We start from the raw sequence: 17,177 nt of genomic DNA on the forward strand, positions 1-17,177 counted from the left end.
CTGACACACGCAACGCTGATAGACAAGTACACAATGAAAAATACGGAGCGCTCCCGAATAACTTTTTCATCTTTGGGTTTTGGGGAAAGTAACAAGTCATGTCAATTCAAAAGGCTCAAGTCCAAGTGAAGTCACAAGTCATTGATGTTAAAGTCTAAGTCGAGTTGCAAGTCTTTTTACATTTTGTCAAGTCGAGTCTAAAGTCATCAAATTCATGACTCGAGTCTGACTCGAGTCCAAGTCATGTGACTCGAGTCCACACCTGTCTCAAACACATTACAAACACCGAGTCAAATCAGCTCTGTTATTTTCCGTTTTTTTCGAGTGTTTTCCGTACCTTGGAGACATCATGCCTCGTCGGTGTGTTGTCGGAGGGTGTAACAACACGAACAGGGACGGATTCAAGTTGCACCAGTGGCCCAAAGATGCGAAAGTGGCAAGAAATTGGACGTTTGTTCCGCACACTTTACCGACGAAAGCTATGCTACGACAGAGATGGCAAGAATGTGTGGATATCCTGCGACACCCAAAGCAGATGCATTTCCAACTGGACTGGACAGATCAGCTTTCAGGAAAAGAGAGCGGATGAGGGTATGTCTACAGAATATATTAATTGATGAAAACTGGGCTGTCTGCACTCTCAAAGTACATGTTGTTGCCAAATGTATTTAATATGCTGTAAACCTAGTTCATAGTTGTTAGTTTCCTTTAATGCCAAACAAACACATACCAATCGTTGGTTAGAAGGCGATCGCCAAATTTGTCTTCGCTTTCTCCCGCGTCACTGGCTGTCGTGTCGTTTTCATCGGTTTCGCTTGCATACGGTTCAAACCGATCTGGCTCAATAGCTTCAGTTTCTTCTTCAATTTCGTTTTCGCTACCTGCCTCTACACTACAACCATCCGTTTCAATACATGCGTAATCTGTTGAATCGCTTAAACCGCTGAAATCCGAGTCTGAATCCGAGCTAATGTCGCTATACATTGCCGTTCTAACCGCCATGTTTGTTTGTATTGGCATCACTGTGTGACGTCACAGGAAAATGGACGGGTGTATATAACGATGGTTAAAATCAGGCACTTTGAAGCTTTTTTTAGGGATATTGCGTGATGAGTAAAACTTTGAAAAAAACTTCGAAAAATAAAATAAGCCACTGGGAACTGATTTTTAATGGTTTTAACCCTTCTGAAATTGTGATAATGTTCCCCTTTAATGTCCGACTGTGACTTTAACTCCAGTGGTAAAGAGTTCCACAGATGTGAGGCCTTCACTGAGAACGCAGACTGACCCAGAGTCGTCCGGCACCTTTTCACTCTACACCTCCCACTGACTGCGGGTTTTTGACTCAATTGTTCAGTTGTATTCTCCATTTTTTTACTAGAAGACTATTACTGTCTGGTACAACTTTATTTGGCTCTGTGGTGGCTTATTTTGCAGCGATACCCCCAAAAGAAAGCACAGAGACAGAATTACCAAGGTGTGTTTAATCATCTAAGAAATTGTAAGACACTTTTCGCTGGCTAGCTTGTTGATTAACCTATGAATTCAATTATAGAGCAGTGTTAAAACACAGGCTTGTGTATGTGAATAATTTAAAGTGAAAAAAATGTTCCAAATTGCCAAGGTTGGTTCAAGACAGAACGAGGAGATTAAAGTCCAACAAGAAGTCAGCAGTCCGGACGGGACTGTGACGACTGTCTGGGTGATCTTGGTGACGGGTGACTCGTCCTCCCGTTGAGGCCTGGCGTCTCTTTGAGGTATATTTGGGAAATGTGCTGTTCCAGGGACAGTTGGACCGCTGTTGAACTCAGGGACAAGGAGTCAGGGTCGTCCTCTGAGTCGCTCTCGACTTGTCCGCTTTCTTCGAGTTCGGGCACCAGAGCGGCTACACAAACCAAAATGTGCTTGATTTATTTCTCCGCTTGTTTAAGCATATATACGGTTTAATGCCTGTTTCTTCCTTACCCTGCAAACTGTTAGCTTCCGTGTCCCTTGTATGTTTAAAGTCCTCTTTTTTGCCCTACAAGAAAAAAAACAGTTTTAGACTGTTACCAGCTTGTTTGCGTGTGTTGCAATTAGCCATCCTTACGTAATTGTGTCTCCAAGACCAGTCTGGGTGTTGTTGGGAGTGCATTCGCTTCACTTTGTCGGCAAGGTCATAATATTTTGCTTTCTCCTCCTTGGATAGCAAATGCCACTACAGCATGTATGTGAAATACCATAACATGTCAAAAAAGTTACAGTACAATAATATAGTGCATTTTGATATTTCTGGTCCTGCAGGGATGATACTTGTAAGAAACCTACTTTATGTGTTGACATGGTGGAGAGGATAAGTGATTTAGAAGTAGCTAAAACACTACCGACTGCTGCTGGACGTTAGCTGCTAGCTAGCTAATGGCTAACAGCGACAGCTGTTTATTGCGTCAATGTTATCATTAGTTTTTAAGCCAAAATGAGTCCAGTTTCCCTTTTCGATCTCCACACTGTTTCTGCTTGTTAGTACTCTGTGCGTTGCCTAACATGCGCCTCTGCTCGTTTAACCAGCAATGAATATAAGTTGAAAGGGATTTGCAAATCATTGTATTCTGTCATGTCTGTGTAATCATGTTTTGTTTTAGTCATGTTTTGTTTAGTTATTGGACTCTTTAGTTTCTGGCTTTTCACTCCCTTGTCTTGTTTCCATGATTACCCATTAGTTTCACCTGTTCCACGTTTGGACTCATTGTGCACTCTTGTTTGTCACCATAGCAACCCATTAGTTTTCACCTGTCACGTTACGCACCTGTTTCACGTTTTGAGTCACGCACCTGTTTTCGTTAATTATGTCTGTAGTATTTAAGTTCATTGTTTTCAGTTTGCCTTTCTGGTGACATCCCACAATTACGCTCTACACACTCTTCATCCTCTTAGATCCTGCTTCATGTCCCATGCCAAAGTAAGTTTTTGTTCCATGTTTATAGTCTTTTTGGTTTCATAGTTTGTTCTCCGCCATTGTGCGCGCCTTTTGTTTACTTCCTTTTTTTGTAGTTATAGTGTTTAAATAAAAATGTACTTACATTCCCGTCTCGCCCGAGCCAACTTTCCGTTGCATCCCGGAAAAGCAAACACCCAGGACCAAGTCATGACAGTATTCTGTTTTTATTTACGAATTACACAACGTGCCAACTTCACTGGCTTTGGGTTTTGTATATTGTGCAACCTTATTGTACATTTTTAAGCACGTAAAATAAATGTCAAATATATAATTTGTTTGTTATTGCAAATAACATAACGATTTTCCTTAAAAACAGTTACTTTTCTGAAGTACAAAAGTTAAATGGAAATGAGGCATATAAAAATGACTACCATTGGTGATCTGTCTTGTCAAAGACCAATGGTGTGTCATACATACTGTAGAACAGATATAAATGTATCCAACTAAAATGTGATGCAAGTGTACCGTATTTTTCGGACTATAAGTCGCAGTTTTTTTTCTAGTTTGGCCGGGGGTGCGACTTATACTCAGGAGCGACTTGTGTGTGAAATTATTAACACATTACCGTAAAATATCAAATAATATTATTTAGCTCATTCACGTAAGAGACTAGACGTATAAGATTTCATGGGATTTAGCGATTAAGAGTGACAGATTGTTTGGTAAATGTATAGCATGTTCTATATGTTACAGTTATTTGAATGACTCTTACCATAATATGTTACGTTAACATACCAGGCACGTTCTCAGTTGGTTATTTATGCCTCATATAACGTACACTTATTCAGCCTGTTGTTCACTATTCTTTTTTTATTTTAAATTGCCTTTCAAATGTCTATTCTTGGTGTTGGGTTTTATCAAATAAATTTCGACTTATGTATGTTTTTTTCCTTCTTTATTGTGCATTTTCGGCAGGTGCGCCTTATACTCCGGAGCGACTTATACTCGAAAAATACGGTAATGCATTTGTATTTAAAGACAGTCATTTTGTGTTGTTTTCTGGGCAAACTGCCATCAAGGACAATGCTCTGGCATTGAAAAAGGTTGACTAGAGTTGTCACACTTACCATTCTCCCAAGGATTTTGTTAATATCTGCACTGTTTCGTAAGTGAGAATGGTGCTTCACCGCTTGCCGATGCTCCTTCATGAACAACATAAATGCATTCGGTGGTTTCTTGACATACGTTTCGTCCACTTTTCGGTTTTTCTTCCTAGAATGCAAGGGAAAAAAACCGGCAACATGGGTATGTGAAGTTTAAAGTAACAGTAACCGTCGCAGTTGTTGTAGTGATATTTTGAAACAGTACAGAGTGACTTCAACCAAATAGCGTTATTAAAAGGACTGTTTGCAAGCTTTATGCGCATGCCTGGAGGGCGCTAACTTTTTAATGTGTTGTAAGCATGATATCCCGCCCTTATACGGCTTTTGGTTTCTAATCTCTGCCCCTACAAAACACATTAGCGTTGTGTGCTGTTAGCATAGTTTAGCTAGCTAACGTTAGCTATAATTTAATGTATATTTCTACAAATTGTCAGTTGCTTCTGTTGAAATTATTCAATATATTTAGCAAAAATATAGACACTGAAAATATATGTATGTTCTGGTAAACCACAAATGCTAATTTGGTGGTCTTGCTATATATTTATTGGTTTATCAACTTTTATCAAGTTGCAAACAGCCCCTTTAAGAAACAATTTATTTTAACAATTTGGCGTTTGACAAAAAAAAAATTGTCAGCCACCAAAATACAAACTGTATACGAAAAAATATCTTACTTAATCCTGGGGATGGTGGGTGGAAGAGGGGCAGTGTAGTTGGGAGCTGTAACTTTGTACAACAACTCTCCGTTCCTAAATAGCAGACAGACTCATTAGATAAGAAAAGTGTCATTTTTTAAGCTCATTTACACTCAACAAAATGCAATTTTTGCCTGAAATTTACCTTTAAATACAATCTATACCGTGTCTTAGAATAGTTGACTATTCAACAATTTAATTCGGGGTAGTCTGATTCGACTACCAACCTTGCAGTCAAATTTTAGAACATTGAATCCAAATCCTCCCTTTTTGGGAGGGAGTTAAGCAGCATCTTCTCATCCGTGGCTCACTAGTGCAATAACAACAAGGCCGGAAATGTGTCCCGTGAAAAATCGTCCGACCGGAACTCTCTAATAACTAAAGTTCCTTGGGTGAATAATGTAAACTCACTGCACCGGTATGTTTTAACGCTTTCGTGGCAAGTATACAGACAGTAAGAACTTTACACTACTTTAGAAAAAGAAGCTTATCGACTACGGACTAAACGGACTACAATGGCGGAAGCGCACACATTTTCAGGACTTATGCAGATACCAAATACAGATCAGCAGGTACCAGAAGGTAAGAAAAGTTGCTTTTGCATAATATTACGAAATAAAACGTCAAATAATATCTTACCTTATACACACACCATATTAATACTCGTATGTTGAAGTACAATCCATCAAGCGGTGCGGCTTCATAGCTTACCAAAGTCGTACTGAAACATTTTAATAGATTTTTGAGTGCCGTGTGTAATGTTCTATATTTTCAATGGAATATATCAAATTTTGGTGTTTACTTGAGTCATATTGCAGCCTACAAGTATCTCTTATGTGTGACTGCTATCTACTGGTCACACTTCATCATTTCACCATGTACCAAATAAAATAGCTTCAAGGTCGGTAAGGACAACCAAAATTATTCTATCCATTAGGCGCACCGGGTTATAAGGCGCACTGTTGAATTTTGAGAAAATGAAAGGATTTTTATAAAGTGCGCCTTATAGTCTGAAAAATACGGTAAGCATAACTATCGGATGCATTTTTTTCTACGGGGACACGCGGCAACTGATCCGCTTCAGAAACGACAACAAAATGTTAAATGTTAAAGACAGACGAAAGAAAAGAGCCCTAGCAAAGACGAACATCCAAAAAGTAAACCATACTTGCCAACCCTCCCGGATTTTCCGGGAGACTCCTGAAATTCAGCGCCTCTACCGAAAACCTCCTGAGACAAATTTTCTCCCGAAAATCTCCGGAAATTCAGGCGGACCTGAGTGACGTGTCGACAGCCTGTTTTCACGTCCGCTTTCCCACAATATAAACAGCGTGCCTGCCCAATCACGTTATAACTGTAGAATGATCCAGGGCGAGTTATTGGTTTCTTATGTGGGTTTATTGTTAGGCAGTTTCATTAACGTCCTCCCAGCGCGGTAACAACACACAACAACAGCAGTCACGTTTTCGTCTACCGTAAAGCAGTTTGTCTGCCGTAAACAGCAATGTTGTGACACTCTTAAACAGGACAATACTGCCATCTACTGTACATGCATATGTGACAATAACATCTAGGGCTTTTAGAGAGTGCAGTGCACAACTGCGCACACAACAAGGAGACGAAGCAGAACGCATCATCAGAGAGGGTGTTCAGCATGGTTAGAAAAATAGTGACAGAGAATAGAACAAGGATGGACAATTCAACCCTTAACTCAACAATGAGTATATATATATATATATATATATAAGAGAAATACTTGAATTTCAGTGTTCATTTATTTACACATATACACACACATAACACTCATCTATATGAGTGTTATGTGTGTTATATATATATATATATATTAGATATATATATATATATATATATATATATATATATATATATATATATATATATATATATATATATATATATATATATATATATGAGATATATATATATATATATATATATATATATATATAAGAGAAATACTTGAATTTCAGTGTTCATTTATTTACACATATACACACACATAACACTCATCTACTCATTGTTGAGTTAAGGGTTGAATTGTCCATCATCTTGTTCTGGATCATTCTACAGTTATAACGTGATTGGGCAGGCACGCTGTTTATATTGTGGGAAAGCGGACGTGAAAACAGGCTATATATATATGTATATATATATATATATATATATATGTATATATATATATATATATATATATATATATATATATATATAGATAGATAGAATTCACTGAAAGTCAAGTATTTCATATATGTATATATGAAATACTTGACTTGTAAATATACCCCCCCCCCCCCCCCCTCGCCCCACCTCCCGAAATTGGAGGTCTCAAGGTTGGCAAGTTTGAAGTAAACTGTCGCATCTGCTTTACGTCAACTGCCGGCAAACGGCAAGGGTTGATGACGCAGTGAGACTCGAGCGACATCCGAATTTCTTATTTTCAACACTTTGCCATGGCACTAGACTCTTAAGGCCAAGGGGAAGGGTTAAGACAAAGGGGAAGGAGTAAAAGGGAGAATTCTGATTCAGCCTAAATGTGTTGTGTGGTATGTGACTATGGAAGCATTACTTACAGTAATCCAACAGGACGCATGTTCATGCCATTGGGCAGTGTCACCTCTGGTACAAAGTTTGCCTGGAATAGAGTGTTAAATACACAAGTTTTAACAATTGGAGGCAGTACAGTTTAATGAACACATTCAACACAGCGCTCCATTTACCTTAGAAATTAGGAGTCCCAGCTAAGAACGACATGAAAACCGAGTTAAGAGCATTCCAGTTACAAGGTGGGAAAACAGGATAGCAACATCCTCCAAAACTATTTTTGTGCTTGCCTTGTCTGAATATAGACAATTTACTGGATGAATTGCATTCTTTCTGCAACCTTCAAACACGGTGGATGAAGAGAAAAAAGAGCTGGTATTGCTAGCAATGTAGAACTTATTAAACCAGGGGTGTCAAACTCATTATAGCTCAGGGTCCACATGGAGGAAAATTGTATTGCCAAGTGGGCCGGAATGGTAAAATCATGGCATGATAACTTAACAATAAAGACAACTCCAGGTTGTTTTCTTTGTTTTACTTTGACCAAAAATAGAACTAGCACATTATGAAAATGTACAAATCATAAATAATCCTCTGGAAAAAACACTTCAAGTTTGATGAAAATTCGTCTCAGTGTATCTACAAAGCCAGGATTAAAATTTAAGTCACAGTCTTTCTGGGATTGAACAAAAATACGACATGTAAACTCTTCGAGGCATCAAATACCTCTTTTGTCATGTCCACGTATCAATCCGGAGCTAACTGGAAACTGGAAACCAGGGGTCCCCAAACTTTTTGACTTGGGGGCCGCATTGGGTTAAGAAAGTTTGTCCGGGGGCCAGGATGTATATATATATATATATATATATATATATATATATATATATATATATATATATATACATTGTCTTTATAATCCGTTTTGTCATTTAACATCAATTAACATTGATTCATCAACATTTAACATTGTCATGTTATCGATGAGGGGGGGGTTACCCACATATGCGGTCCTCTCCAAGGTTTCTCATAGTCATTCACATCGACGTCCCACTGGGGTGAGTTTTTCCTTGCCCTTTTGTGGGCTCGAGGATGTCGTTGTGGCTTGTGCAGCTCTTTAAAACACTTGTGATTTAGGGCTATATAAATAAACATTGATTGATTGATTGATTGATTGATCGATGGGAAAATTAATTTTTAGACAATATGATTTGCCTGAGCGGCTAGGAGACACCAAGAGTAACAAGCGGTAGACAATGGATTAGAAAGGAAAGATTTAAAAAAAAAAAAAATACAAAAATAAAAATAAAAATAAAAATAAATACAAAAAAAATACTTTTTTTTAACTTGGGACTTCCTGTAGGCCGTATTTTGGATGCTTGGGGGCCGGTTCCGGCCCGCGGGACATAGTTTGGGGACCCCTGCTGTAAACCACAAACCACGTTAAACGCAGATTCTATGCCACATCAATATGGAATGCACTCCCAACAGGTGTAAAAAAAAGTGCATCTCTACCCTCCTTCAAAACCGCACTTAAACAACACCTCCAGGCAACTTCAACCCTTGACTAACACTCTCCCCCCACCACATCCCACCTCCCCGGATTGTAAATAACCAAATGTAAATGATCAAATGTATTTCTAATGTATATACTTGTTCTTATGCTATCTGAACTCACTATGTTCTCTGTTTGTTGTGCATATCCTACCAAGTCAGACCTACACTGTTTCAATGCCCATTTCTCTGATGATGCAATTGTTGATGACTGAAGTGCTGATATCAACCAAACCCTCCTCATCCCACCCCCGAATTGTAAATAATGTAAATATTTCAATGTATATACTCTGATGATTAACTTGTGTGATGACTGTATTATATACTTGCCAACCTTGACTTCACTGAAAGTCAAGTATTGACTTTCAGTGAATTCTAGCTATAAATATATATTTATTTTATTTTATATATATATATATATATATATATATATATATATATATATATATATATATATATATATATATATATATATGTGAATATTGTTTGTCTATCTGTGTTAGCCCTGCGATGAGGTAGCGACTTGTCCAGGGTGTACCCCGCCTTCCGCCCGATTGTAGCTGAGATAGGCTCCAGCGCCCCCCGTGACCCCAAAGGGAATAAGCGGTAGAAAATGGATGGATGGATATATATATATATATATATATATATATATATATATATATATATATATATATATATATATATATATATATATATATATAAAAGAAATACTTGAATTTCAGTGTTCATTTATTTACACATATGCTTGTTGAGTTAAGGGTTGAATTGTCCATCCTTGTTCTATTCTCTGTCACTATTTTTCTAACCATGCTGAACACCTCTCTGATGATGCATTGCTGTGTGGCACGCACAAAAGTGCTTTCATCAAATGCACTAGATGGCAGTATTGTCCTGTTAAAGAGTGTCACAACATTGCTGTTTACGGCAGACGAACTGCTTTACGGTAGACGAAAACGTGACTGCTGCTGTTGTGTGTTGTTACCTCGCTGGGAGGACGTTAATGAAACTGCCTAACAATAAACCCACATAAGAAACCAAGAACTCGCCCTCAATCATTCTACAGTTATAACGTGATTGGGCAGGCACGCCGTTTATATTGTGGGAAAGCGGACTCAGCATGGACCTGAGTCCGCCTGAATTTCGGGAGATTTTCGGGAGATAATTTGTCCCGGGAGGTTTTCGGGAGAGGCGCTGAATTTCAGGAGTCTGCCGGAAAATCCGGGAGGGTTGGCAAGTATGCTGTATTATGCTGATAGTATATATTTGGACCATGAATTGATTTATGTGGACCCCGACTTAAACAAGTTGAACAACTTATTCGGGTGTTACCATTTAGTGGTCAATTGTACGGAATATGTACTGAACTGTGCAATCTACTAATAATAGTTTCAATCAATCAATCAAAAAAACTCAAACTGTAAGAAATGGAGGTAAAAACTATTCGAAAGGGTTAAGTTTTGTCGTTTTTGTCAGAGACATTATGGGGGAGTAAGGGTGCCAAATAACTCTACGTCAGGTTTTAAGTTGTATTTGGGTCAAGGGAAAGGAGCCAAAGCCACACTTTACTTTGTACCTCTTGCTAGTCCTAACATAATTACTATTGTGACATCCAGTGGACATATTTAGAACAGCAGTTTATTTCATTAAAAAAAATGCAGTTTATTTTAATACTTAGCAAACTCATCAGACGGCCGGATACAACCTTAAGTTTGACACCCCTGTATTAAACAGATTAAATACATGTAGTTTACACTATATGTTACCATATACACTATATTGCCAAAAGTATTTGGCCACCCATCCAAATGATCAGAATCAGGTGTCCTGATCACTTTTCAGGTGTATAAAATCAGGCACTTAGGCATGGAGACTGTTTCCACAAACATTTGTGAAAGAATGGGCCACTCTCTGGAGCTCAGTGATTTCCAGCGTGGAACTGTCATAGGATGCCACCTGTGCATAAAAGTCCATAAAGACATGGATGACAGTCTGGTGTGGATGAACTTGACTGGCCTGCACAGAGTCCTGACCTGAACCCAATAAAACACCTTTGAGGTGAATTAGAACGGAGACGGAGAGCCAGGCCTTCTCGACCAACATCAGCGTGTGACCTCACCAATGCGCTTTTGGAAGAATGGTCGAAAATTCCTATAAACAAACTCCGCAACCTTGTGGACAGCCTTCCCAGAAGAGTTAAAGCTGTAATAGTTGCAAAATGTGGACCCACGTCATATTGAACCCTATGGGTTAGGAATGGGATGGCACTTCAAGTTCATATGTGAGCCAAGGCAGGTGGCCAAATACTTTTGGCAATATAGTGTATGAATGTCCAATAATAGATTGCATTTAGCTGATTTAGTGCGACAAAAACGAATCAGAAGTGCTAAGAACTATTATTATAGAAGCGTATATATTGTTTACATTCAAAGCAGCCATCTTTGAAACCAACTCGAGGGCGGTGAGAATGCTCCGACTTTCCGAGTGGGAAATCCGACCTTGAGGGGTGTTCCAGTTAAAATTCCGATTATCAACTCGGAAATTCCAGCTCCCCAGAACAAATGGAAGGCACCATAAATGCAATACTTTACTTTTGAAAATGGTACCCAATTGGGACCCGATCTGCTGTCAACACACCTGGTTGTAGATTTGGGGAAGTATCTCTGTGTTCTGAGCACGTGGTTGCACATTCTGATGATTCATTGGTACAAAGTGCATGCTGGAAGTAGCCACCATTGAACTCGATTGCATGTAACAGTTTTGTATGGGAATAAAACCGTTAAAAGCTCTGCTCTGGTTGCTGACTGTCTGAGGATTAGTGGTGTACCTTGGCCCAGCAGCTTGAGCAGAATTTTGAGGTAGACATTTCGAGGTGAAACGTGACAGGTCCATAGCTCTGTGAAAAGAAAAAAAACATAACTATCGATATTTGCCAGATGGTGGTCCAATTTGATGAAGTTTTGTTGGATGTTAAAGGGGAACTGCACTTTTTTGGGGAATTTTGCCTATCGTTGATCCGAAGTCCGGTCGTGGGGGTACCAGCCTAAGTAGAGAAACCCAGACTTCCCTCTCCCCAGCCACTTCGTCCAGCTCCTCCCAGAGGATCTCGAGGCATACCCAGGCCAGCAGGGAGACATAGTCTCCCCAACATGTCCTGGGTCTTCCCCATGATTTCCTACCAATCGGACGCACCCTAAACTCCTTCCCAGGGGGGCATTCTAAACAGATGCCCGACCCACCTTATCTGGCTCCTCTCGATGTGGAGGAGCAACGGCTTTACTTTGAGTTCCTCCTGAATGATGGAGCTTCTCACCCCTCCACCACTTAATCTTTTTGAAGCTGAATATACAGAGGATGAACTACTGGTTGTAAAAGCGGGCACGGAGAAGCTGAAACGTTGGAGCGGAGGGAAGCCGAGAGAGTGAGGTCGACGTGATTTGACGCAGTAAATGTGGAACTTGGAGCCAAGCTACGCCGACATAAATGGCGTGCTTACCGAAAATCAACCCAGCCAGCTTGACCAAACGCACAACTCTCCATCGAGTAAGTCACTATAATATTATTCATGATACATGCAGCACATCACCGTGCAACTAAAGTGCATACACTGTTGAGGTAGCTACAGTATGTACAAAAAAAAACATGAAATGTGGGCGAATACTTTACAGATACTGTAATATAATTGTTCATGTTTTTCAGTCAGCACATGTTTGGTGTCTTATCGCATTGAGTCGTATATTACTAACTCAAAGCCATTCAGCTGTTGACGCAAAAGCTAGCTCACGGCTAATACCGTATGTAGCATGCGAGGCGTTACTACGCTAGAAAAATAGTTCCTTTGCGTTTGCTCTTACAATAACAATGTTGTTACAGCTTGGTTATTATACAGGTTACGGAACGTAAATGAAGCATTTTGTTTCGTCTCTCATAATGATTGTGAACAGTAGGCAAAATTCCAGAAAAAGTGCAGTTCACCTTTAAGACTTCAAATACTTAACACAGACAATTTGTATGAACCGTATTTTTCAGACTTTCAGGTACCAGTACCAAAATATATTTGGATACTTTTTGATTCTTTTTGATACTTTTCTAAATAAAGGGCACCACAAAAAAAATTGCATTATTGGCTTTGTTAACATAAAATCTTAGGGTAAATTAAACATGTTTCTTATTGTAATCAAATAAGATAAGTGTGTTCTTAAATAAAATAGTGAACATACTAGACAACTTGTCTTTTAGTAGTAAGTAGGCGAACAAAGGCTCCTAATTTGTCTGCTGACTTATGCAGTAACATATTGTGTCATTCCCCATTCTATAATTTTGTCAAGATAAAAAGGGACAACCTGTAAAAACTGTTCATTAATCTACTTGTTCATTTACAGTTAATATCTGGTTATTTTCCATTTCAACATGTTCTATCTACACTTCTGTTAAAATTTAATAAACACTTATTCTTCTGTTGTTTGGATACTTTGCATTAGTTTTGGATGATGTCACAAATTTAGTAGTAGTTACAGGATCATACATTGGTCATAATTTAAGTTCTCATGTGTCCAGGGACTTATTTCCTGAGTTTATGAATATAATATGAATTTATAAGAAAAAAGATTTTGTGAGGATACAAAATATTGATGTAATCATAGTCGTATAAACTAGATACGCTCTTGTACTTGGTATCATTACAGTGGATGTAAGGTGTAGATCTACCCATGGCATTTGTTTACATTGTGACGCCGGTGAGCTATTGTATCCTCCTACGGTGTGTAGTGAAGCATGTTTAATTATTCTTCGCCCTGCATGGAAGATACTTGTAAAAAACGTACTTTATTTGTCGCCATGGAGGCGAGGAAAATTAGTGATTTAGAAGTAGCGAAAACACTGCCAATTGCGGATTGATATTAGCCGCTAACTAGCTCGCCATGTTTTAAAACACCTCTTCTTGTGGGCGTTTCAGTGTTAGAGCTTCACCTTCATCGTTAGTTTTTAAGCCAAAATGCGTCCGTTCTCCCTTTTCTGTCCACACCCCGTGTCTGTTTGTAAGTACTCCGTGATTGTGCGCTGCCGAACATGCTCCTCTGCTTGTAAAACCAGCAATGTCACGACGTGACTGCGACGCGCCGTCATACTATGTACAAAAAAATTAAATATGGTGAACCGGTAGTTTTCAAACAGAGTATAGTACAGTTTTTGATTCATTAGTGCCGCGATACTATACTATAGGGCTGCGAATCTTTGGGTGTCCCACGATTCGATTCAATATCGATTCTTGGGGTCACGATTCGATTATAAATCGATTTTTTCGATTCAACGCGATTCTCGATTCAAAAACTATATGTTTCCGATTCAAAACAATTCTCTATTCATTCAATACATAGGATTTCAGCAGGATCTACCTCAGTCTGCTGACATGCAAGCAGAGTAGTAGATTTTTGTAAAAAGCTTTTATAATTGTAAAGGACAATATTTTATCAACTGATTGCAATAATGTAAATTTGTTTTAACTATTAAATGAACCAAAAATATGACTTATTTTATCTTTGTGAAAATATTGGACACAGTGTGTTGTCAAGCTTATGAGATGCGATGCAAGTGTAAGCCACTGTGACACTATTGTTCATTTTTTTTTATTTTTATAAATGTCTACTGAGAATGTCAATGAGGGATTTTTAATCACTGATATGTTGAAATTGTTACTAATTAGGGACCGAATGTCCCTTTGGGACAGAGGACCCTATTGTATTTCGTGCGTTTTATTCTTTATTATTATTATTCCGCCGCCTCTTTGAGCTGTAATTTGACCCCCTTAACATGCTTCAAAAGTCACATATTTGACACACACATCAGGACTGGCGAAAATTGCCATTTAATAAAAAAAACCAAACCCCAAAACTCTAAATTGCGCTCTAGCGCCCCCTAGGAAAAAAACACAGACAAAACGGTGTGTAACTTCCGGTAGGAATGTCGTAGAGACATGAAACAAAAACCTCTATGTAGGTCTGACTTAGACCTAGATTTCACCCTTCAGCAAAAATCAACAGGAAGTTGGCAATTCCCCCTTCAAAACAAAAACTTAGTAAAAACTGTCACTTTTGCCTCTTTGCGCTGTAATTTGACCCCTTTAACATGCTTCAAAACTCACCAAACTGGACACTCACGTCAGGACTGGCAAAAATTGCGATCTAATGAAAAAACCCAACCCCAAAACTCAAAATTGCACTCCAGCGCTCCCTAGGAAGAAAACACAGACACAGCTGCTCCTTGGAATAAAACTCAAGACAAAACTGCCTCTAACTTCCAGTAGGAATGTCTTAGAGATATGAAACAAAAACCTCTATGTAGGTCTCGCTTAGACCTACATTTCATATATTAACAAACCCCAGAAAAAAAAATCAACAGGAAGTTTGCAATTCCCCCTTCAAAACAAAAGTTTTTTTTCAAACTTTATCTCCTCTGAGCGCTTTTGTCGTGTCGGCTTCAAACTAGCACAGGAAAGAGATTGAACCCTTCTGATTAAAAGTTGACCAAAGAGTTTTAATTACTGCTCCGGTTTGGATTTTATGTGCCGTCAAAGTCGGTCCCGTTCATCGCTGCTTGCAGCTTTAATATTGATACTGTTGTTGATAATATTCATTTTTGTTTCACTACTTTTGGATTGTTCTTTGTCCTGTTTGTGTCTCCTCTCAATTTCTCTGTTTGTTGCAGTTCTGAGTGTTGCTGGGTCAGGTTTGGTTTCGGAATTGGATTGCATTGTGATGGTATTGCTGTGTATTGTTTTGTTGGATTAAAAAATAAAAAATAAAATAAAATAAAAAAATTGATTTTTGAAAAATGAGGATCGATACTGAATCGTACAATGTGAGAATGGCGATTTGAATTTGAATCAATTTTTTCCCACACCCCTACTATACTAGTACCGGTATACTGTACAATCCGACTGCAAAGTTGATTGACGGGCAAATTTTGCTTCAAAATAAGCCCGGACGGTAATTTACATAAAACTGTTATGAAATTTTCAGCAGATAAATGACGTGCATTCAAGCGAAATATCTGTAAAAGGTTTGGACATAAATGTGTCAAAAAATTGGGAATTTTTTTCAAAATGTATTTTAAAAATTATGCTCGATTAATCAACTTTCGAAAAAGTGTGGTTATTCAGAATTGTTTTTAATATTGTTTTATATTATTTTCAGCGCTCACCCATGGGTGCGGTTTTTAACCACAAGACAAACTTTCGGAGTTTCAAAATATTATTGAAAATATTGTTGTCGTACAAGTCTATTTTTGTTTGTGTGTGCTTGCAGGAAAAAAACAAAAAAAATCTAACACATTTTGTGTAATGCTGGATATGATTGTGGATCTTTGGACAAAAAAATGACCTGAACACTCCAGTTTGGTTTTATAATTTCCCCAAAAATCGACACTTATGAAAATTTTTTCAGGAGTTTTGTGGGGAATAATCCAACAGAAACACATTAAAATATTATGAAATAACGCTGCAATGACCCATGTTTACTACAACTACTTACTGTTTGTTCCCTTGGTGTCTTACTTGGTATCTTACTACAAACTCTTCTGACGGCCGAGCTCGTTTTTCTTGTTTGTGAATCGGAATGATGTGTGGCACCTCAAGTTGTGATGCGTGGACTCTGTATTCATCACACTACAGACACAGCTCTCTGAATTCAACACATGCCAACACAGCTATGTGGTCAAAGGAATAAAAGCAGTGTTGGTCTTTCATGTGTGTTTCGGGGTGCTTTGGGACATCACCTTTTATATGATGATGACATTAATTCATTTTACTTGATGACATCACTTTGCACAGTTACCTGCGTGATGATGCCATCAGTTGGGTTTGCACCTTAAACAATGGCCTCGTGGTACCTGGACTTAGGATCGGTTTTAGTTTCCTGCAACCCTGAACAGTAGCGATAGACAGCTCAATATAAAAATATGGATACCCTGATACCAACATTTATTCCAATATTACAAGAATCCTTTTCTGACACCTTTTTAGGGACGATGCATGGTATTACAGGGAAATGATGTTGGGTTTTTCAGTGGCATTACCTCCTTTCTGGCAAAACACCTACATATGGCCCACGTGCATGAATATGTTGACCAACAGTCTGAGGAGGGCAGGTCGCCATTATCCAGGTGAGAGGCATGGACATAATTATAATGCAATAGTCATTATTTTAAATCAAAATCATTGACCCACATTTTTAGAAGTTCAATTCCATTGTTAAATGAATTACAGAATCACATAAATATCGCCGCTTATTTTAG

The 17,177-nt window shown here is 38.5% G+C and overlaps 1 protein-coding gene across 4 annotated transcripts; it reads right to left on the minus strand.

Moving 5' to 3' along the window:
- Positions 1 to 1,464: 1,464 nt before the first annotated feature.
- LOC133572887 (transcription factor 7-like 1-B) lies at positions 1,465 to 16,543 on the minus strand. Of its 4 annotated transcripts, none has more exons than XM_061925957.1 (9): positions 16,415 to 16,543; positions 11,716 to 11,784; positions 7,514 to 7,534; positions 7,367 to 7,428; positions 4,755 to 4,829; positions 4,045 to 4,189; positions 2,090 to 2,197; positions 1,966 to 2,020; positions 1,465 to 1,885 (listed from the first exon to the last, which is right to left on the minus strand). In XM_061925957.1, the coding sequence occupies exons 2-9, from the start codon at positions 11,752 to 11,754 to the stop codon at positions 1,668 to 1,670; spliced, it is 723 nt and encodes a 240-aa protein (XP_061781941.1). In that variant the 5' UTR covers positions 11,755 to 11,784; positions 16,415 to 16,543; the 3' UTR covers positions 1,465 to 1,667. The 4 variants fall into 4 exon arrangements, with proteins under 4 accessions (XP_061781941.1, XP_061781942.1, XP_061781939.1 ...); XM_061925958.1 differs by having other exon boundaries at positions 16,438 to 16,539; XM_061925955.1 differs by having other exon boundaries at positions 11,526 to 11,784; positions 16,438 to 16,521.
- Between the last annotated feature and the right edge of the window lie 634 nt (positions 16,544 to 17,177).

The sequence above is a fragment of the Nerophis lumbriciformis genome, linkage group LG30, assembly GCF_033978685.3.
Source record: "Nerophis lumbriciformis linkage group LG30, RoL_Nlum_v2.1, whole genome shotgun sequence".
Taxonomy (NCBI): domain Eukaryota; kingdom Metazoa; phylum Chordata; class Actinopteri; order Syngnathiformes; family Syngnathidae; genus Nerophis; species Nerophis lumbriciformis.